At 34.9% G+C, this 23,560-nt stretch overlaps 3 protein-coding genes across 3 annotated transcripts; 1 reads left to right on the top strand and 2 right to left on the bottom strand.

Moving 5' to 3' along the window:
* Positions 1–8,447: 8,447 nt before the first annotated feature.
* Positions 8,448–17,097, top strand: LOC110792225 (WRKY transcription factor 42). The gene is made up of 6 exons (XM_021997041.2): positions 8,448–8,828; positions 8,946–9,059; positions 14,077–14,244; positions 14,621–14,956; positions 15,391–15,504; positions 16,441–17,097. Exons 1-6 carry the CDS (start codon positions 8,628–8,630, stop codon positions 17,095–17,097), a joined length of 1,590 nt encoding a protein of 529 aa, XP_021852733.1. The 5' UTR covers positions 8,448–8,627.
* Positions 17,098–17,763: 666 nt separating this feature from the next.
* LOC110792227 (uncharacterized) lies at positions 17,764–18,277 on the bottom strand. Its single transcript, XM_021997043.2, has 2 exons — positions 18,007–18,277; positions 17,764–17,894 (listed from the first exon to the last, which is right to left on the bottom strand). Exons 1-2 carry the CDS (start codon positions 18,275–18,277, stop codon positions 17,764–17,766), a joined length of 402 nt encoding a protein of 133 aa, XP_021852735.2.
* Positions 18,278–19,748: 1,471 nt separating this feature from the next.
* On the bottom strand, positions 19,749–23,050 carry LOC110792224 (uncharacterized). Its single transcript, XM_056841764.1, has 2 exons — positions 22,891–23,050; positions 19,749–21,671 (listed from the first exon to the last, which is right to left on the bottom strand). Exon 2 carries the CDS (start codon positions 21,599–21,601, stop codon positions 20,060–20,062), a length of 1,542 nt encoding a protein of 513 aa, XP_056697742.1. The 5' UTR covers positions 21,602–21,671; positions 22,891–23,050; the 3' UTR covers positions 19,749–20,059.
* Positions 23,051–23,560: the final 510 nt, after the last annotated feature.

The following is a 23,560-nucleotide window of genomic DNA, read 5'->3' on the forward strand; positions in this document are numbered from 1 at the left end:
TGAACAATCATAATTAGGAAAACATGCATCTCTCGAATCTTATGAATTCCTTAGGATAGAACAACTAGCGGGCTCTCGCTACGTACTAGAAATAATTCCTATCTAATAGCCACAGACCAAAAAACATCATATTTATACCTCTCGGCGCATAATCTAAGGTTAATCAAACTCAAATCAAAATAGTCCGGCCGAACAGAATTGACGAGCAATAATAATAAGCTATAGAAATTATAATCAATCAATCAATTAATCAAGTCCACATATAATCCCAATCATGCATTCATGGATCCCCTAAACCCTAGAAATTAAACTACTCACTCATGATAATAAATAACAAAGCAATTAACATAATAGAAAACATGATCAAGCAATAAGATAAATTAAAGCAAGAAACAATACCGACTTGAAGAACAATGGAATAATAAAGCTTGAATCTTTTATTAAAATTAAAACTAAGTGTTTGGAGAAAATAGAGAGAACTAAAATAGACTAAGTAATTAGAAAACTAGAATAAAAGATGTCACTAAAAATATAAGGGGCTAGTATTTATAGTTTGCCCAAAATAGAGCCCAAAATCGGAAATAAAATCTCGCGAAATACGCTGGAGGTTGGCGTGGCCCGATCGGGCGACGCTTCGCCCGATCGGGCGATGTGCTCGATAGTCGGCCCGATCGGGCGAAATTCCGCCCGATCGGGCGGTTGCAAAATGCCCAGAACAGCGCCCAGAATGACCGCCCGATCCGGATCGGGCGAAGCCCGCCCGATCGGGCGCGTGTTGAAACTGCACGATCCTCTATCTTAAAAACACCATATCTCCTTCGTTATAAGTTGGAATTAGGCGAGTGACCACTCGTTGGAAAGCTCTTGAAGTCTTGAATCCAACCCAATTTGAATCGCTTCATTTGGAGTTGTATAACTCGAGTTATGATCAAAAGAGTGGACGATATTCAGTTTTCTACTTCTTTCACTATTCGCTTTGCATGAAAATTCTTCCAACTCAATGTTTGCGCTCTCGAAAGTATATAATCTCTTGTATTGATTCAAATGAGTAGGAAATGCACAAAAATATGCTAATTCCTACAATGATGAACCTGAAACTACAAACACACTACAAGGAGCACATTAGTACTAAAATCGCTCCGAAGAGCTCATTTGAGATCAAAAAGTACTAAGGGACGGGGGTAAAAACTCTATATAAAACGCATATATCAAACTCCCCCAAGCTAGATCCTTGCTTGTCCCTAAGCAAGGAAATCATCGATGAATACAAGATCAACTTCACCCCTAACATATTTTAAAACGAAAGACATAATTCACGGCAAAATCTAACGAGCATGCATCAATGTCAACCAATCAAATCCACCAACCACAAATCCTCCCTAACAATCGTCACGCAAAGCGAACCACAAATGCACAATGGAATTCAAGACTAGTGCTCACACACTCGTCACTCATTTATGTGGCGGATAAAAGATGTACCCGTTCGCTCTCCTCCCAACATATAAGTGTACAATGCCCTCCCAAAACTCACAACACTCGTGTGTCTAGAAAAACATACACTCAACCTAATAGTCGACTCGGAATATGTCATGTCATAACTTGCATTGATAAACAACTACTTTCACATTAATATGACTCTATGCACAAAGGTCGGAAGGTCTTCAAAGCTTGTAATGATAGGCTTAGGTAAGGGTGCGGTAAATTTGGGTATAATGTGAGCTTTAAAGCCTTGGCTTTGGGGAGCATAAATCCTAAAAACAACCGTGATCAATCAACATAATGACCATAATCTCCCACTCAACACATGACAAAACAACAAATAGCCAACACCATACTTTCTTGCCTTTCTTTCACAATTAAAATCAATCACTCATAAAGATAAGAAATTACAATACTTGAGTGTAACAATGCTTTGAATTTTTCTATGAGTAATGAATTTTTTTCTTTTTATTTTTTTCAATTTCCTTTTTTTCCCTTTGGAAACCTTCATATTTTCTATTCTTCTCATCTCTTTCACTCTTCATTATTTTTTTTTTCTCTTTTTCAAACAACAAACAAGATAAGAAGAACTCTCTTATTTCCTTTTCAACACTCACTTTGTGCTCAAAACTAAGCACACTACAACTCCCTCACCTCACTTACTATTAGCTCCCCCAAGCTAGGCTTGGGACTAGTAACCAATGGGGCTTTCATGGGCTTGTAATATGGCTAGTCACCGAATAAAGGGGCACAAGCAACAACATGGGTAGAAAAGGAGGGAACAAATGTATCTAGATTAATCTGAAGGCTACCTAAACAGAAAAATACCTTCGTCCTCCACAATGTGCATGTATATGAGTCATAAAACACTACTAACAGTTGCAAACCAATACTCAAAATCAATGACACACCAGGAAGCTATCACACATCCTAACCAAGTCAACTAGCCAAGCACCAAGTCCACGAATAGTTAGTCGGAGTTGACTCATGTTAAGGCATCAAAGCAATCGAATATCAAATCATGGCTAACACATCTACATTGCCCATCATCAAATACCAAGAATCAAAACAATTTTCGTTCAAGGGGCACAGGGAAGCATGATATTGTATTCATCGGAACGTATTTTTGTATTTTTTTTTTTCAAAGCAATAAACTACTCTAGAAAACATTAAACACACCAAAATAAACACACAAAAATAAGTAAATGCAAAAATAAAAGGAAAAACATACCTAATATGTACAAGTGAGTGAAACACCCCCCAAGCTAAATCAGACAATGTCCTCATTGTCTCAAGGGGTATCATGAGGAAAGTGAGCAAACCGTGGCTTATTTGTCGCTGATTCGCAAATCGCCCGATCGGGCAGCAGATCGCCCGATCGGGCAGCAGATCGCCCGATCGGACGAATTTCGAACCTTTCCGTTGAATCTGTGCGCGCCCGATCGGGCTCACCTCGCCCGATCCGGATCGGGCGAAATGCAATGCCTTGTTTTATTGACTTTTCTCAGCCCAGAATCCTTCCTTGACCTTTCTACGACGTCATCATCAACCGCCCGATCGGGCGGAATTTTGCCCGATCGGGTATTTCACTCGCCTTTTGTGTGGATCGGGCAACCGTCGCCCGTTCGGGCGATTTTCCAACATTTTCCTTGAAGCGACACGCGCCCGATCGGGCGCTCCTCGCCCGATCCGGATCGGGCAAAACGCAGACTACTCCGTTTAAGCTTGAATTCAACTTTTTCGAACTTGGAGCCTTAGACCTGCACAGCATTAAACGTCCAAACCGTAAAATACCCTCTTCTCACCTCTCTAACACCAAAAACTACAATGAAACACACACTTGCTCAAAAATTATACTAAAACACACAAACAAAAGCGAAAAATACACTACGAAAAGCAATAAATGGATAGTGAAATACTCATCCCCTATTAGATTGATACAATGTCCCCATTACACAATCTTAGTTTATGTACAGACAACGAAAGGAAGGGGATGAGAGCCACGACAACTCATCAAATGGGGGCACCAAAGATGGTGCCATCTGGTGTCGAATCAATTGCCTTGGATGAGCTATGTGGCGCGGGAAGTGACAGACCACGACCCCGATCATGAATACGGTGCCCACCGTTCACCGAGCTTTCGGCCTTTCGGGTCTCAGCATCATCAAATCGTGCCTCCCGCAAAGAGATTGGTTAGTAAATAACCAACGAACGAGCGCAGAAGCTTGTCATGCGCACTCGCACAACTTTCGTGCAACAAGACATGCACGATAATCAACAACAACATTTGCATAAAGTCCGAATGAAATCTATGCCAGTAAGGAGTAGGATGCCTAAAGGAAGAAGAACAAAAAGAAAAAACAACAATAAAAGAAGAATAAGAAAAGGAAGGAAAAGAGAAAGTAGGCATACTCTCCTTATGGAAGTTGTTTTTACGGACTATTGATTCTTCAACCTCAATGATCAATGAAATAGCTCTCTCTGTGTTTTGGAATTCATGGTGGATAGGCTCTTCACCATATAGAGCTCTCTGCAAAGCATCCACCTCTTCTTTGTAAGTATTGTAAGTACCTGCGAAAGATTCACAAAGAGGAACATACTCTATTGGGTCATTGGGCTTTTGATTTTCATGGGGAGGAGGAAGATACTCAAGTAAAGGTTTTATGGGGAAAGAGAAGGGGAGTGAGACGGTGTAAACGGGGCTAAGAATATCCCTTCTTGGACTTGGAATATGAGGGGTAGGGGTTGACACAACAACAAGGGTTTTATCAACTTCAACTTCCTCATGGACTTGCTCTATGACATATGGCTTTTCAGTTTCAACAAATCCTTCATCCATTGATCCAACAGTCAAATCATCATCCTCCCACTCATCCTCAGCCTCTGTTATAAGCTCCTCCCACTCTTGGTTGCCTATGGGTTCACTCAGTTGACCCCCATCCCCAACACAACTCGAATCATTATTTTCAATAATTTCTTGAACTTTTCTAAATCTCTCAAGAGTAGCCTTACTAGCTTTAATAATCTCATTAGTAGCCTCTTGAGATCTAATACACTGAATCTCAATCTCAGAGTTTAATCTTCTTAATTCCTCTAAGAAGCTATCTCTGCTTTCTGATTCGGGTTGAACTGGATTGAGCAAGGGTTCACAATAATGCACGGGAGAAGCAACAGTGGAATCATGAGGCAAAACATTGATATCCATGCAAGGGTTAGATAAGAAGCAACAGTGGAATCATGAGGCAAAACATTGATATCCATGCAACGGCGCAGAACAGGAAGTTCTATGAGACTAAAGAAAATAATCTAGATCATAAAATTAGTAGCAGAAAATTAAACCGTTTCCCCGGCAACGGCGCCAAAATTTGACAGGCTAAATCGCACTCCTATCAAAGATAAACCTAACGTTCACCAACTAAAAATATAGTAAGGGAAGCAGGGATCGTATCCACAGGGAAACAATGTTCTTTCTACTATTAATTAACTAATCTAGACTACTGGTAACAAAGAGTTGGATTGGTTTGTATATTAAACTAAAGCAAATAATCAAATCGGAAAATAACAATATTAAAGGAATCTAGGGCAACGGTTCACCATAAATGCAGAGCAGGATTGGACAACGGACAATAACAATCAATGAACAATCATAATTAGGAAAACATGCATCTCTCGAATCTTATGAATTCCTTAGGATAGAACAACTAGCGGGCTCTCGCTACGTACTAGAAATAATTCCTATCTAATAGCCACAGACCAAAAAACATCATATTTATACCTCTCGGCGCATAATCTAAGGTTAATCAAACTCAAATCAAAATAGTCCGGCCGAACAGAATTGACGAGCAATAATAATAAGCTATAGAAATTATAATCAATCAATCAATTAATCAAGTCCACATATAATCCCAATCATGCATTCATGGATCCCCTAAACCCTAGAAATTAAACTACTCACTCATGATAATAAATAACAAAGCAATTAACATAATAGAAAACATGATCAAGCAATAAGATAAATTAAAGCAAGAAACAATACCGACTTGAAGAACAATGGAATAATAAAGCTTGAATCTTTTATTAAAATTAAAACTAAGTGTTTGGAGAAAATAGAGAGAACTAAAATAGACTAAGTAATTAGAAAACTAGAATAAAAGATGTCACTAAAAATATAAGGGGCTAGTATTTATAGTTTGCCCAAAATAGAGCCCAAAATCGGAAATAAAATCTCGCGAAATACGCTGGAGGTTGGCGTGGCCCGATCGGGCGACGCTTCGCCCGATCGGGCGATGTGCTCGATAGTCGGCCCGATCGGGCGAAATTCCGCCCGATCGGGCGGTTGCAAAATGCCCAGAACAGCGCCCAGAATGACCGCCCGATCCGGATCGGGCGAAGCCCGCCCGATCGGGCGCGTGTTGAAACTGCACGATCCTCTATCTTAAAAACACCATATCTCCTTCGTTATAAGTTGGAATTAGGCGAGTGACCACTCGTTGGAAAGCTCTTGAAGTCTTGAATCCAACCCAATTTGAATCGCTTCATTTGGAGTTGTATAACTCGAGTTATGATCAAAAGAGTGGACGATATTCAGTTTTCTACTTCTTTCACTATTCGCTTTGCATGAAAATTCTTCCAACTCAATGTTTGCGCTCTCGAAAGTATATAATCTCTTGTATTGATTCAAATGAGTAGGAAATGCACAAAAATATGCTAATTCCTACAATGATGAACCTGAAACTACAAACACACTACAAGGAGCACATTAGTACTAAAATCGCTCCGAAGAGCTCATTTGAGATCAAAAAGTACTAAGGGACGGGGGTAAAAACTCTATATAAAACGCATATATCATCACACCATCAAGTTGATGATGTGACTGATCTCACAGGAGACGCGCTGCAGAAAATAATAGGTATTTGATAAGCCTGTTTATAATAATTTTTGTAAAAGTAATAGTCATAGTTATATATACGTAGTATTTTATAACCCTTTATAGCACTATATGTTTCATATTTCGTATATGTGTGTTACTTTTTTATACAGAAATTCATTTTTAAGCTTTTTAGTTAATTAGCTGGATGATATGTCAAAAGGATTATTTTTATAGCAATCTATTCAGCTTAGTCAAATTGAGCAAAAGTTTGATCAACCGAAAGTCGAATAGTGCGTGACTTGAGATTTTAGAGGCAAAAGTTTGTCAACAATATGCAAAGAATTGACTATGATTCTCGAAATTAGGAGTCAATAAAACCCATACCATTCGTTGTTAAACCCTTAAAATGCAGAGGGCCACAATATATACAGAATTTTGCGGCACTATAAAATAATATTTTATTTAAACAAAAACATCTTAGTTCAAAATTGTGGTAAATCCACTATTTTATGCATGGTATGAAGTACATAATATATGTCTAATATAAGGGGCAATTTTTTAATTTGTTAATACACTCAAATGTACAGTATAACGACGGGTAAAAATCTCGTCGCAAAAGGACTTTTGCGACGGGGATAACAACCTAACAAAGACGGGAACAACGTCGCAAATGTCGTTTACGACGGGTTAATGACGGGATTTTTCATTAACAACGGCCCCCTTTTATGATGGGTTCACGACGGAAAATTCCGTCGTTAATCAACCATTATTGGCCTTTAGCGACGGGATTTCCCGTCGTTAATAGTACAACTTCTTGTAGTGGTAGACTAAGTATAAGTTATGATCATTACAATTGTGCTATTAGCTCATTATGTACTAATGCCAACCGGCTTACCTTATATTTCTATCTTACAATAGTTACCTATGACAAATGTTTCATTCATTAGGAGTTTGTATAATTGTATTTAGACTTAAAGTGTGAAACACCAAAATATTCTTAATTGGAAAATGAAATTATAGTAGCAATGATATGAAAACCAATTACGACAACTTTTGTGTAATACCGTCTTATCGAAAAGACCACTTTAATTGCTTAACTAATTAGTTTCATTGCTTAACTAATTAGTTCTAGTGCTTAACTAATTGTTTTCAGTGCTTAACTAATTAGTTCCGGTGTTTAACTAATTGTTTCCAGTGCTTAACTAATTGTTTTCATTGCTTAACTAATTGGTTTCATAGCTTAACTAATTCGTTATATTGCTTAACTTATATGACACCAAAGTAGTCTTTTATGTAAGACCGTCTTATATAAAAGTTTGTTAACCAATTAAGCCTATGTCAAAAAAAAGAAAAAAGAAAAAAACCAATTAGGGTAAAATATTCTTACTTAAAGAGTAATAATATGACCAATAAATTAATACATCCCAAGAATGATAAGAAAGACTAGTCAATCTCATTGACTTTCTCAATAATAAAACCGTTTTCCTTCAAACGAAAAACAAGGTTTTGTCTCCATCTAAATCCAACCTAATTACATTCTTCTTGGAGATCTCATCTCATCTCATATCATTTCACCACACCCCCATTCTTTGACTCTTTCTCTCTCTCCAATTCTTGGATTACGTGCGCACCTATGCATTTGACGCACCCCCTTACCTCATGACCTAAATATATTAATAAAATATAAAACATTAAGCTAAGCATCTAGTCTTCAGTGGAACTCTAGACACTCGTTTAACCGTCAGATCATAGTTAAATTATCATAAAAATAATAAAAATAATATTGCTTAGTATTTCATCATTTAGGTGATAGTTAGTTAGCATGACACGTGGTTTGACAATTAATAAAGTGTCGGACAATCTTTTCTAGTTATTGACAATGCTTAGTAGTATGTCACTATGTTATTTATGTGGTAGGTGGTCTATTTGGCATGTGGTATGACAATTAAATTAGTGTCAGACAATCTTTTACGAGAATTTGTATAAGCCAAATAAATAAATTAATTAAATATGATTTATTTGTATAATTTATTCACTCCCATCATAACTCATCTTTGGTCATTAGGTTAGACCTTTTTTAATGCCGAGTCCTACTCCCAAATTTTGCTTATAATCTCTTGATTTGTTTTCTACAATGGACTTAATTCATTTTATTCTCAACTATCTAGACTTCTACTTTGCTTTCCCTATTTCCACCATTTTCTTCACCTCTTCTTCGATTAATTCTTCCTATATAATTAACAACACTAATATCCAATCTTTCTTAATTTGACTTTCCATGAAAATGGAATGCCATAGTTATGAGATAGGAGATGATGACGAACATCAATGGCATATGGTAAAGGAAATGGACTTTTTACAAGGTTCTACTTTTTCTTCAAAGGTGGTGGTAGGAGAAGATGGTAATATGGAGGTTGATAACAATGGTGGCGGTATCCGAGACGATAATGGTGATGATGATCTTAAACTCAAAATCGATGTATGTAACAGAAAACTAGTTAAGTATATTTTTCACAATTTTTGTTTATTCTTTCTGTTATTGTTTGGGGTTGATCATTTTGTGTAACGTGCACGCTTCATTTTTATGTTATGGTAGACTGGATTAAAGCTTCAAGTGGCTACAGATTTCGATTTCGTCGAGAAACCGATGGTAAATGGCGGGGTAGAAGTAATGAAATTACATGATGAGAATCCAAATGCTAAGGATGAGGTAATTAACACTTAAAATTAAACTCTTGTTTTGGAGCGTAGATGTCGTATGATTTTTGTTTGGGTACGTGATGATAAAGGTCGCAATAGTTGCGATAATATTTAGTTCACTATCCTACATGTCGGATTCTAAATGTGTACATATGGGCGCCACATAGATCATGGGTCATCAAAATCTATTACTATATATTAAAAGAGACACCAGGAATGACACGTGTCAATTTCTGGTGCGATTTTTTCCCGCCAAAAACCCTTTCCTAAAAAAAAAATTTACTTTATTCTATTTTTATTTTCTCTCATTTTGTATAAATGTTTATAAATAGAAAAAATTATAGGATTATTAAATATGACATTGTTAGACAACTTTGGTAATATTTAGTCAGATAGTCATATCAATAATAAAAACATTTTTACTCAATATTTTGTTCATATTAAGCATATCAAATATTTAATTTGGTCAAATCATCATATTAAATATATAAAATATATAATACGTAATAGAGAGAAAATTGTATATTATATGATAAAATGAGTATGTTCGAGATTTATTAATTACGCAATAGATTTAAGGGATAAATATTTCAGTTAAAAAAGATGGTCAATTAATAATTTTCAAATAACCGTGCGTGCACGGGACCTAATCTAGTATTTTACTGTGATAGAGCTGTCAAAAATTGACCCAACCCACCAACCCGACCCGAACACAACCCAATAATAAAAGGTTGGGTCAAGATTTTCAACCCGTTTAATTAAATGGGTCAACCCAATCCAACCCGTTTAATTAAATGGGTTGGGTCAGGTTGAAATTTTTAACCCGAAAACAACCTGCCTAACCCGTTTAAGTTCAAGCAAGTATGTAATATAGATGTGTAGAATGTTATTTGAAAGATTTTATTTCTTATTTTTCTTTCAACATTGAATAATTATTTGACGTTTTGATTCATGTCAAATACATATTGAACTATTACTTTTTTCTATGAGATATGGCACAAAAAAACCACCTCGCAATTATATAGACAAGTCAATTTACAGTTAAAAGTGTGGAAAAGAAAAATTAAACGGGTCAACTTCAGGTTAACCCGTTTATAGTTGGGTTGGGTTGAAAATCACAACCCGTTTATAAATGGGTCAACCTGATTTCGACCCAACCCAACTCATTGCCAGCTCTAACTGTCAATGCAATATTTTTTCTATGAAAATAGTTAAATAAGGTACAAAGAATTGAAGGAAACAAATATTTCCTACACGAATCATAAATACTAGTTTTGAATCCCGTGCGATGCACGGGTTTTATTTTATCTTTTATTATTAATTATTTTATACTTATGTTATTAGGTGGCTTTTCAGGTAATGCACATGTCCCGTTTTATATTTTTGTATATACATGAGTTTTATTTTATTTTTTTTATGTTTTTCCCGGTAAGTGAAATAAACTTATTACGGAGTATGAACATGTTTAATGCAAATAGAACTCCATTATATACTTAATAATAATTATCATAATTCAAATTTATGATATGAATTGATCCAAATATCTAAGGTTTAATATAAATAAAAACTCCTTTTACATACTTGATAATTATCTAAAGATATAATTAATCATATATTATGTGTATGTTATCGAGGTTTTAAAATAATGTATAGTTTAAGTACAACTTTGTTTACTTAATTACTAATAAAATGGTTGGATAAGTTAAGTTGACCATAATTTTTTAATTCTAAAAAATTGTTATTTAGTTTAAGTAGGACTCTATTTATTTAATCACTAATGTAATATTTTAGAATACAGTTTTAGTATTTGGTTATTAAGTTTAAGTATGACTTACCAGTTTTGAAACCTATTATGCGTATATTATGTTAGTTTAAGTAGGACTTATCAATTGTTATACGTTTAAGTAGGATAAATTAATATTATGTTAGTTTATGCCGGATAAAAGGCAACCATATGTAAGCTATCCAAAGTGGAGCTTATAATACTAATATTCAAACTCGAGCCAAGCTGCAACTTTTTTCGAACTTAATTTTTTATGTTCAATTTTTCCGAAGACTTGATTGATTTTGAATTCGTAAACTACCACCTTTACCCTGTAATAATACTCGTAATTAAGTTTCTATTATTTATTTAGATATTTTCATTAAGTTGGAGGCTTTTATACGTAAAACGATTTAAAATCACGTGCTGATACAATTGATCTTCGGTTATCTAATAAGAAAATACAAATTGAGACGAATATAACAAGATTATACAATCAAAGTAGAATATATAAATAGTGAAAAATATTCAAACGTTACGAGTATTAAAAAAATGGAGGAGATATTATATATATTATATGAATTTAGTGACCCTTATTTTATACTTAAAATAAGTGAAAAGAAAACAAAGCCTTAACATAAAGGAGTAATAACCATCCACCGGCGGTACACCACCACCACCAAATCCTCCTTTTTGTAACCCAATTACTTCACCCAATTACTTCACCCAAAATAAAACCAATTGCTCATATGCGTATATATATAAAAGGTAGAAGAAAAGTAGGATAATTTTTTGTAGAGTTTATCTTTATCATATTATCTACCAATTTAATCATGATAAGCCTCTAATATTATTTTATTTATTTTTTTAATAAACCTAAAATATTAGTTAATAATATGCGATGACGTGGAAATCCTACGTGGCGCTCCAAAATCTCTTCAAAAAACTCCCCTTTGTATATATATACTAGATTTAAAGCCCGTGCGATGCACGGGTTAAATTCATTTTTTTATGAGATTTTTTTTTCACCTTTAAATGATAGTTAGAATATTGATTTTTTTTTTTTTATATAATCAATTAGTATGACAGTTTTAACGGGTCTTTGTTTATCTATTAAAAATTTTCAAAATTTATCTCTTATTATCTTTTATCAAGTCTTTAATTATCTCTTTTTATTTTTCTTGAAACACGTACTTTTATTTTTCAATCGTTTCTGCTTGAATTAATGGCTCGAATCAACGAAATATTTCTGAAACTTAATCAAAATTTATCTCTTATTATCTTTTATCAAGTCTTTAATTATCTCTTTTTATTATTCTTGAAACACGTACTTTTATTTTTCAATCGTTTCTGCTTGAATTAATGGCTCGAATCAACGAAATATTTCTGAAACTTAATCAAAATTTATCTCTTATTATCTTTTATCAAGTCTTTAATTATCTCTTTTTATTTTTCTTGAAACACGTACTTTTATTTTTCAATCGTTTCTGCTTGAATTAATGGCTCGAATCAACGAAATATTTCTGAAACATAAACGTACGGAGTAATCAAATCATAATAACTATGGGTGAAAGGAAAAACAAATATAATATAGCACTTATTTATAAAAGAGGAGCATAGTTTTATAATACTCTCGTATATTTATAACCAGAAAAAATATAGGTTTAATGCAAGTAGAATTTTATTATGATATGAATTAATCCAAATATCATAGGTTTAAAGAAAATAAAACTCTATTATAAACCGAAAAAGATTTCTTTATCTAAAATTCTATAACGTGGTATTCATTGCTAATACTCTTCAAACTACGATAGTGATCATTACTTTAAAATAGCTAGTCTTGTGAATTACTTTGTTTTTCTTTACTTTCTTTTTTCCTATTTTTGGTACGGAGTAAGGTTTTTTGGACTTTATTTCAATTTCAAGTAGTACATTAAGTTTAGTTTAATTCAACCAAATAAAATGTGGGCTTGCAACCCCGATTGTGTTAACGTTTATCGTTGTATATTCTATGTTAGGTTTAATTTTGACATCTAAATTGTAGTTCGTTGTGCCGTATAAGAAGCATAAATTATGCCCGAGATAACACTTAATTTATTTTATTAATCACTATTTAGCTCTAAATTAAACTGTGTTGATGAGGTATGCTTTGGAATACAAAGATATATATATATATATATATCAATATCCAGTAGGTATACGAAGTAGTATTAAATGAACACACATAAACCGATAGAACAAAAACAATTATGCTTGTACAAAATTAACATAAACAATGAATAACCAATGAACCACGTAAAAATTATTTTCTATGCAACATAAACAATTATGCGGTACACCGTGAGTCCGTGACCATCGGGTGTCCCGTATTTCTGGAACGAAATAAAGAATAAATGTACGGAGTAATTGACGACAAATAAACAATAAAAATCAAAGTAAAATTATGACAACGAAATAAAAAAATTTGGAATTCAACTGTAAAGAAAAGGATGAAGAGTGATCATCAACCTCATCCTCACCCAACGCCATGCAACATCATATTCTTGCGATGGAATGAAGCACATACAATGAAGCCTCCGTACAATTTGGTGAGGGTTGAGATTTTTAATGTGAGGGTTGAGATTTTTAATATGTATATATATACACAAAGATAAAAAAAGTTTGTGAAATTTATCTTTATCGTATTAAGTAGTCAATCATGGTAAGACTCCCATATTATTTATTAATCTATCTTTATCGTATTAAGTAATCAATCATGGCAAGACTCTCATATTATTTATTTAATTAGTTAATAATTTAATAATATGTGATGACGTGGCAATCCTATGTGGACGCTCTCATTACTCTTGAAAAAACTCCCCTTTATATATATATATATATATATATATATATATATATATATATATATATATATATATATATATATATATATATATATATATATATATATATATATATATTAGATTTTTAGAAATAAAAAATTACATTAAATTTATAATTAGAATATTAAGATTTTCCTACATTTTTGTAACATATATAAGTTAAATATTTTAGTTTCCAATCTAAATCATGACATATAAGCATGTCATGTCGACACGCTTTAAAGGTCGCAAGTTGCGACCTTTATCATTTTCGTTTTCTTTTATTAATGTATTGGTTTGTAAGTTGTTCTTGCTCAGTTAGATTGAATTGAAGTGGATCATCTTCTCTTGTTACACCATGGAAATTAATTTATTGTAGTGAAATGTATTATTTGTGGATGAAGATGGCAGTCCTAAAAGAGGAAATAGCGCGAAAGAGTGTGGAAAATCAAAGGTTGAAGACTTTATTAGATCAAGTTACCAGCAGCCATCAAGCCCTACAAATGCAAATCTTGACAATTAGACAACACCAACATGATCAAAATAAGTCCATAAAAGTCCACCCAACAGAGGTACTATGATGATTTATCACTACAATTTTTTTTATTTTTATTTTTAACGACAACCTAATTACGACGGGGTTGAAAAAATCGTCGTAAAAGCTTTTTGCAACGGGGCTAATAACCAAACAAAAACGGGAACAACCGTCGCAAATATCTTTTACGACGGGTTAACGACGGGATTTTCCATTAACGACGACCCCTCTTTATGGCGGGTTCGCGACAAGAAATCCCGTCATTAATCAACGATTATTGGCTTTTAGCGGCGGGATTTCCCGTCGTTAATGGTACAATTTTTTGTAGTGTATGGAGCTAAATTCATGGTCAAACAAATTCATAGTATTTTTTTTACCAATTTATTTATGTGGATTTGTACATATGATTTCAGACATTAATGAATAATGATGGAACAATGAAAGAAAGGAAGAAACAGCAAATGGGACAATTCTTGGGTCCAAGGCAAGCTATTATTAACATTGACGGAGATGATCAAAGGAGTTCGAACCCTAATTTAAGTGAAAATTATAGAGATGATCAAAACTCAAATAGAAATAGAAGCCGTGGAAGAGAAGATCATGGTGCAATAACAACCAAGAATTCGATGCCGAATAATATGCAAAGAGTCGGGAGCATAGCATCTGCAACCGTACAAGCGCAAGAGGCTCATGAAGTAACCATGAGAAAAGCTCGTGTGTCGGTTCGAGCAAGATCTGAAGCAAATATGGTATACTTCAACACCTCCTCTAGCTAAATTCATGCACTATAAGAATTTGCATTTTTAACGACAACCTAATTACGAATGGTTAAAAATCCCGTCGCAAAAGCCTTTTCCGATGGGGCTAACAATCAAACAAAGACGGGAAAAACCGTCACGAATGTCTTTTAAGACAGGTTAACGACGAGATTTTCCATTAACGACGGGATTTTCTATTAACGACGGCCCCCTTTTGGCGACAAAAAATCCCGTCATTAATCAACGATTATTGGCCTTTAGCGACGAGATTTTCCATCGTTAATGATACAATACTTATTTTGGCATATAACACGCAACATGCATTTTTAACAAAAGAAAAAAAAACAGACTACATTGGTTGTACAACCGTTTGTACGTTGAAGATAACGGACATAATTCTGGGAAATGCATGATTGAATTTGCAGATTAGTGATGGATGCCAATGGAGAAAATATGGACAGAAAATGGCGAAAGGTAACCCTTGGCCTCGAGCTTACTATCGTTGCACCATGGGAGATTCTTGTCCAGTTCGGAAACAGGTATGCTAATCTTTCCTTCATATTCTCGTCAATAATTGAGACTGTTGTTGGGCTGTTAAGTACTCCTAATTTGGTATTCAATGTGGGAATTAAACATCCTTGATTATATAGTGATATTCATGCACTTAATATGTTAGTAGAGTGTTTACTAGTAAGGTATGTTTTCAACTCAAACCAATATTATCCATGCAAAACTTTAGAATGCTACTCTTAGAAATACTATACGTAATTACGTAGTACCGTATAATGATATAATAGTGATGAACAAAGTATTACGGAGTACAACTTTGTAAAATGTGAAGAAAAGAACAATGTTGAACACTTGAACCAATTCAAAATCAGAGCTTGAATTAATAACTGAAAATTGTATCATTCAGGTCATAGCCCAAGTAGATATGACTAAGAAACTTTGTATTACAGGTCATACTGTTCGCACCAAAAAGAAACCGTTACACCCTTTAATTTTGTCTTGGAAACGATTAAATGCACAATAACTTGGCATAAGCTAGTGTATGACATAATAGCTTGTAATAACATACGGAGTACATCTACCAATTGAGATTGACATGAGTGGTTAAGGATCTCTTGTCCATTAATCAAGGTCTCGTGTTCGAGCCTTGGGTATGGAAAAAATCTCAACTGAAAGAGATGTTGCCTATCGACGTACCTATGCAAACTCCCACAGGAGATTAGTCCACTCACGGAAGGCGGTGAGAACTCCTCGTAGTAGAACCAAAAAAAAAAAAAAAAACATACAAAGTACATCTATTTATAGTTGTGACTAATTTTTTAGATTGTTTTAGCTAGATATCTCCCATTGCTCTTTCAATAAAAATCTACTTAATCCTCTTATAATCAGTCTATGGTAGATTATTCTAGTTACTTTTTCTTTCTCAAATTTTCTACACTATCTCATCCTCAAATTTATTTGAATAGGTACAAAGATGTGCAGATGACCGAAGCGTTCTCATAACAACCTACGAGGGACACCACAACCATAGTTTACCACCCGAGGCGAAACCCATGGTCAGCACAACCACATCGGCCGCCTCAATGCTCATCGCCGGCTCAAAGTCGTCAAACCCGATGGACGGACTTTTATGCCCCTCCATCTTCTCGCAACCCACGGCTCTCCCAGGCCTCCCAAGCTTGGCTACAATATCAGCTTCAGCCCCATTCCCTACCATTACATTAGACCTCACTCGACCACATGGAAACAACACTAACATGCCGAACGTGAACACAAATGGGTTGGGCTTGATGGGCCTTATGCAACAGTTATTGGGCCAAGTTCATAACAATATCCATGGATCAAATGAACCCAATAGAGAATATAGTAACTTGCCTTTAATTGACCCAATAAGTATTGCTAAAGCTGCCCTTGCTTCGGATCCTAATCTTGCTTCAGCTTTAGCAACAACCATTTCCTCAATAATTAAGGGCAATTTTGACTCCCATAATAATAATAATAATAATAATAATAATAGTAATAATAATAGTGTTCATAATAGTGGTAACGGTAGTGAGATTAGTATGGCTAATCAAATTGTTAAAGATAATAACCCTGATTTGTCAAATATTACTGAGAATTAATTGGTTAATTGCGATTTTTCCTTTCATTTTGTTTTTTTCAATCTTTAGATTTGATTTCTCATCAAATTCTTTGGTGTAACTAGAATTACAAGTGTTTCATTCTTTTGTTTTGTTTTGTTTTCCATTACTTTTACAAGTAGGGTATTTCATTTAAGGGAATTTTTTTTAGTCTCGATTATTCCTTCAAACAATTCTTTTTATCGTGAATGAAGTTGTTGATCAAACATGATAAATGTGTACCTATCATTCATACTGCTCAGTTAAAATAGAATATGTGAATAGTATAAAAGTCAAACCGTAGGTATTTCGTGACAAGCAAATGAACAGTCATGCTTTTATCCATACAGATATTTGAATTGAAACCAACTAAATTCATTTACAGCTCCTGTTACGTAAGTGTCGAGCGAATTAACGAGCGAACAAAGCATATCAAGGGGTATTTTTGTAAATAAATTGTCAAAGTATACAATCTTAATATTAAAATTATTTTCTTTTATTTTTATTTTTTTTAAAGTATCAAATAGACTGTATATTGCAATTTTCAGATTGTATATTTATTTATTATATTTACGAGAATGCCACTTGATATGCCAATCAAATGGATTGTTTAGAAATTTCTCCGAATTAATTGTATTAACTTACATCGCCGGCCTCCTTAATTGTGATTCACTTCACTTGCATCCTTCTTCCTTTTTGTTGATGAAGCTCGTGATCTTCTGACTTGTTCCTCAAACGACGAATCTCATTTATATAATAGTGTTGTCTGTCAATTATGAGAGCAAGGAACAAGGAAATTCCTACACAAAAACGGAAGATATAAAGATTATGGTGGATCAAAAACACAAATTCATCTGTTCTGAAAACTGTTTCAAAAGTTTACCAGTAAAGAAAAAAATTTAAAAGTTGTACCAAGAAGAGTTGCTTCGAGAAGGTGATGAACCATAAGGACTTGTTCTGTTGGACTAATGGCAGAACCATCCGTGAAGCGCCAATGAGCATCGAGGAGACCATATACGCTTGAGAGGAACAACACAAACATCGTTGCAGACAACGTTTGAGCAACCACAGGACCTCTGCCAAGTTTCAACTGGCTTAGCCCTTTCAATAGAAGTTTTCTTAAAGGAGTTCTGAACAAAAGGATTAAAATCAGAAGAAGTTCGGCTAAAATTACTGGATACATTATGTAAAGCAACATCTTTAATCCAAATGTTCAAGTTCCTGAGCTTAGATCAGAGAAAAGTATATGATGTTAAACAACAGGAGAGCAAATAAGAACAGAGAACTGGTCAGATGGAAGATAACCAGCTTTTTACATGCATATTTTATTAACAAAACTTCTATTTTAATTAAGGTATGATAAAGAAAGAAAGAAACTCAAGCATGGTATATAGTATGGAAACTTTGCCTTTTCCATTTCAACTCTTTGATTCTCGCCTCTTAACCAAACCATCAAGAATAAGACCTTCCATGAAGGAACTAGCAAGAATTTAAGTACAACACAAGTTATTTCCCCTGTTTAAACAATTCATTTATCCTTTTGTGGCTACAATTTCTTACATACATACATACATACATACATACATACATACAAGAGTATGCATATTTCCATGTCGCGTTTGATGATTTTCCATCACCAAAGCCTCTTTTTAACATAGTATTGTCTAAAGGCAAACATCTCCTGTAAAAGAATGATACAACAGTTCATAGTTTGCAGCAAACAAACGTTAGTTTCTGTTTTCTTACCATCCATAATCCGAAGCTGTAACCAATATGCCAAAGTAAACAGGACTGTGACGGAGCAGGGGCAAGTGTATAAACATATTATCACACCTACAATGCTTAATGCTTTTCCATGCATTTTTAAACCCTATAACTGAGTTAGATATCTATAACTAGTCATTATGTTGCAACAGGTGCAAGCCATTAGAAGAAAATGCAGATCAAATTTCACAGGAACAGTTATGAACAACACCCTGACTTCCCTCAAAAAAAAAAAAAAAATATTGAACAACACCCTGACTGCAGGATCCTGCTTAACAAATATATTAAAATCACGATTCAAATCATAGAATCTTATGATTCTATGTTTCAAATATGGTAAACGATTCGATTTACGATTTTACACGATTCTAAAGTTATAAATAGATAAATATCGTTAATTATTGCTTATTTAGCTATTAAATAACTATATATTTCAATTATTAAGTTTTTCACTTATAATAGAAGCACTTTAAATGAAATTTGAGAATAAAATATTGATTATACTTGTTTGTAGAATCTTACGATTCGATTCTAAGAGTCCTTTCCGATTCAAAGTAGAATCACGATTTTGATAACCTTGCTTCCAATCATAGAAATAAGGAGATTTTCCAATTCATAATTCCAACAATAATATTAGTCACCGGTTACATAACTTACATCCCAACTTCCAATCCTGTACACAAGAGTTCTTATATTAATGAAAGAACTGTAAATTTTAAAGAAAGAGCACCATTCAAAGTTGCTACTACTGCCTCCCACGGGGTTTAGTGATCATATACTCTGTACTCGATACAAGGGAGTAGTATACTGTCACATTAACAATGACGATTTAATTTGTACAAAGAGAACATAATATTCTTAGTACTCAAAATATATATAATGCATCCATCTGAGCCAAAGAAAAAGAAGCAACATTAGCCTTAAGAGTTGATTACATAGATTAGATAGATTTATATTAATCAGTCAACTGGTCAAGTCCATGTAAACCAAATTACACAGGAAGCACTAAAATAAACATAACTTTTGTACAAAACATTGGTTACATGATCCCTTAGCAAAACTACATAAATGTCCTCCAGTTAGTTCCTATAACTTCATCATTCAGGCAGGTACTGCATCCCAACTTCTCATTTTATCTCACAAAAAAGGAAAAAGAAGACTGATTAATTCAACAAAAGCTCTAGAAAATGTCAGTACCTTGTCAATCCTCCTCCTCCTCCTCATCATCATCATCATCATCATAATTATAATGATCATGATTGCGATCACGAAATCGCAGCCCATGTAGCTTGACTTCAATATTGTTAAGACTAGGGCAGCGCCATTTAACCCAATCCGGTGGTGGAAAGAACAGTCCAGTATACAGCTCTTGATCCTCCTCTGACATATGATGAAAGAACACACCACCTTTATCTCTTTCTTCCATGTCGAACAAGCTAAAGAATCTATTATACGATGGATAGTTTAGAAACTGAAGACACTCAGTCCCCTTTGGCATCTGCGGACCACGGCCCTCACTTCTATACACTTCGTAACCATTAAGGCTTACTCTAGTCGTAAAAGTGCAAATCGAGTTGGGTTTCCATTGAGGTAGATTCCCAGCTGACGAGGGGAGAGAAAACGACACATTATATCCAACGAATAAGATCTCATCTCCTAAATTTTCCACAAGCTCCCACTGACTACTCTCCTCTTGTTCCTTCATCAACAAAACGCACATCTTCTTAATAAGGTTACCATCCTTATCCCTGTCATCCTTATCTGCAAGCCCCACAATAACTAAATACAAGCAACCCTTGGATTTAGATGGTACCATGTCTAAGCTCCAAAGCGGAAAACCACGACTGACTCCAGGCAACAATATGTTGTTTGGTGCCCAAATGTCAGGGCCGCTAATGAACTCCTCTGATATTAATGAGTTCCTTGGATTGATCACCCTAACTCGCCAAAGCTCGGCGCCATCAGCAGATCCAGCCTCAAACACATAAAACTTTCCCTTGTGAAAACCTATATCAATTATATGGCGGATAGTACCAGTATTAATTTCTTGAGAGCCTTCAATTCTAAGCCATTCTTGTTCCCCTAATCTCCACAAGATCAAACCACCGTGCTGCTCATTCCTAATCTTCTGCTCAAATTGTGGCTCAAGCAGGACTAACACAACAAAGGGGTAGGTTGATGTGAAGTCCCAGCCGCCGACAACTTTCATGGATATGGGTTCGGCACTGTAATCCAGTTTATGAACCAGAGACATGGGCCGAGAAAGTTCGAAAACCCGAATGTCTAAAAGATTGATTTCCCCGGTCACGGTTGGTTCCGTATAAAAGTAGTGGTGTTCGTGTTCTTGAGAGTAGCTGAGGGGGTTAAGAAGTTTCCATTTCTTTGTTCCAATTTCACCCATCCTTGCAACCCACCCACCACCACCACAACCAGATGAAGATGAAGGTGAAGACAGAGGAGAGAGATAGTAGAATGTGGTTTCAAGGAGGAAGAGGGGGTGATTGTTACCATCCCCGAGGCTAGGAACCTGAATATAAGGCTTATGCACAGGGAGTTCAGCGAGAGGGAGAGCCGCTCTCCAGGAAGGACAGACCGCTCGAATACGGTTAAGGTCTGTCTTGGAGTCGAGAAATGGGATGATACGGAAAAGGAAGTCTTTTGGAAGATCAGTCCATTGAGGTGCTGGTGTGTTTGGATGGTGGTGGTCTGGGGAGATTTTTGTGGTGATACGAGGGTTTTTCATGCTGAGAAAGAGTTGAGAAAAGCAGTGAAGTAGGAACTCTCTATTGCAAGATAAATACACACCAAAGGTTCTGAAATCAAGTTAGAAATAAGAGCACAACATCAAACATTTATGCATTGCAAATTGGCAACCAGGAGTTGGAAAACTACTTTGAGAAGCAATGTATTGCACTGCAAGTAAGGATACTTATTGGTGGATAGAAAAAAGGCAAAGGAGCAAAAGATATCTCAAGAATTTTCAAGTAAGCCAGTAATTAACTAAGGAACTACTACAAGTCTACAAAAGTTAGTGAGGGGAGCGTTTAGTTTTTTAGAGAACTAAAAATGTAATACTCCCTCCGTCCGTTTGCCCCATGTCCTAAAAATGCTTTATAAATCTTTTAGGGACATACCAAAATAGCAAATGGGACAAACAAAAAGAGACTCCCTATGTTGGTTCATGAGTATTCTTCCTATGTTGTCAAATTGAATTCCAACATCTATTAATGTACTTCGTATATACCCACTTGCGAGATTACGCGATGGCATAACATAGTTATTCCAGACAACAAATACATCATAAACATATATTTAAGATGTTAAATTTCTATCAATAAGAAATGATGCAAATTGGAATGTGGCATAGTGCATATCTACATCATGTTTTCTATAGTGCAAAACAGGGGACGCAACTAGACACGAGAAGTTAGAAAATAGGAGTAACTAAACTGCAATTCATGTGGGGGTCTTGGACTCTTGGGAGGTCTAAATTGTGTTGTTGAAGGGTATATTCGTGTGAAAATGATGCAATTCATAAACCTCTAAGAAGAGGATGAAAACAATAGAACTCAAACAAGCACTTTGCAGTTTGCACAAACATAAAACATAAGAAAACTCATAAGTCATGGATACAAGCAGTTTGAATAGTCTACAACCAGTATCGCCTCCGAAAAATAGACACTTGCAAACAAGCAGTTTTAAAAGGTGAATACTTCTATACAATTGATAAATAGTACGTAGTACACAACAAGATTAATCACTCCAAATAAGCATACCTTTTAAAATTACTATGGTTTTGAAACCCTAAGATACACAAATCACACAAACAACCAGCAAATTAATCGACATCCTATACAATAACTAACAAATTGGAAAACATAGTCTTAGAATTGTCCTCTAATTTCTTGACTATTGTACAGCTTCCATGATTGGGCTTAGTAACGAGAGAGACAAAGCAGGAAAAAAAATTCAACAATTACAGAAAATTGACCTGAAATCGTCGCTGAAGATGGCGAAGAAACACAATCTTACCTCAGATCGAAGGTTCAAATTTTGTAAGTGAGGCTGAATCAAACCCTAAACCAGCTTCGCTATTCGTAATTAGGCAAAAACCAAACCCCGAAACCATGAAAACTGAATAATAGTAACAGTGTTTTGGCTGTCTTGAGTAAATTCTGTAATTACGCGAAATGTTATTCCCGACTAGACAACGAGTATTGCATGTGGCAAAGTGGCAACGTGGCATCAACTCATAAAAGTCATGACTTTTTTTTTTGGCAAATTTGTCAAAAAGGACCTTTTATAACTCAAATTTTGCGAGAAAGGACCTTATATAATTTTTTTTGTGAAAACACACCTTAAAGTAATTTTTTTTGCGAGAAAGGACCTAAGGAATGTTTCCGGCATTGACTGAGCTTTTTCGGCCATTAACTTGCACGTGAGTAGCACGTGTGGCTTACGTTGGCTAAAGACAATGATTTTCCTGACTCTTGAATTTTCAAACTTGATTTTATTTCGGTTTTTCTTTTCAACTTTAGGTTTTAAAGCTTAGAATTTTGGAGGAAAATTGGGTGTGATTAGCAAAATAATGCCACACGTGCTTCTCACGTGCAAGTCAATGGCCGGAAAAAACTCAGTCAATGCCGGAAATTTACTCTTGGTTGTCTTTCGCAAAAAAAATTACATTAATGTGTGATTTCAC

Source organism: Spinacia oleracea, chromosome 4 (assembly GCF_020520425.1).
Source record: "Spinacia oleracea cultivar Varoflay chromosome 4, BTI_SOV_V1, whole genome shotgun sequence".
Lineage (NCBI taxonomy): Eukaryota > Viridiplantae > Streptophyta > Magnoliopsida > Caryophyllales > Amaranthaceae > Spinacia > Spinacia oleracea.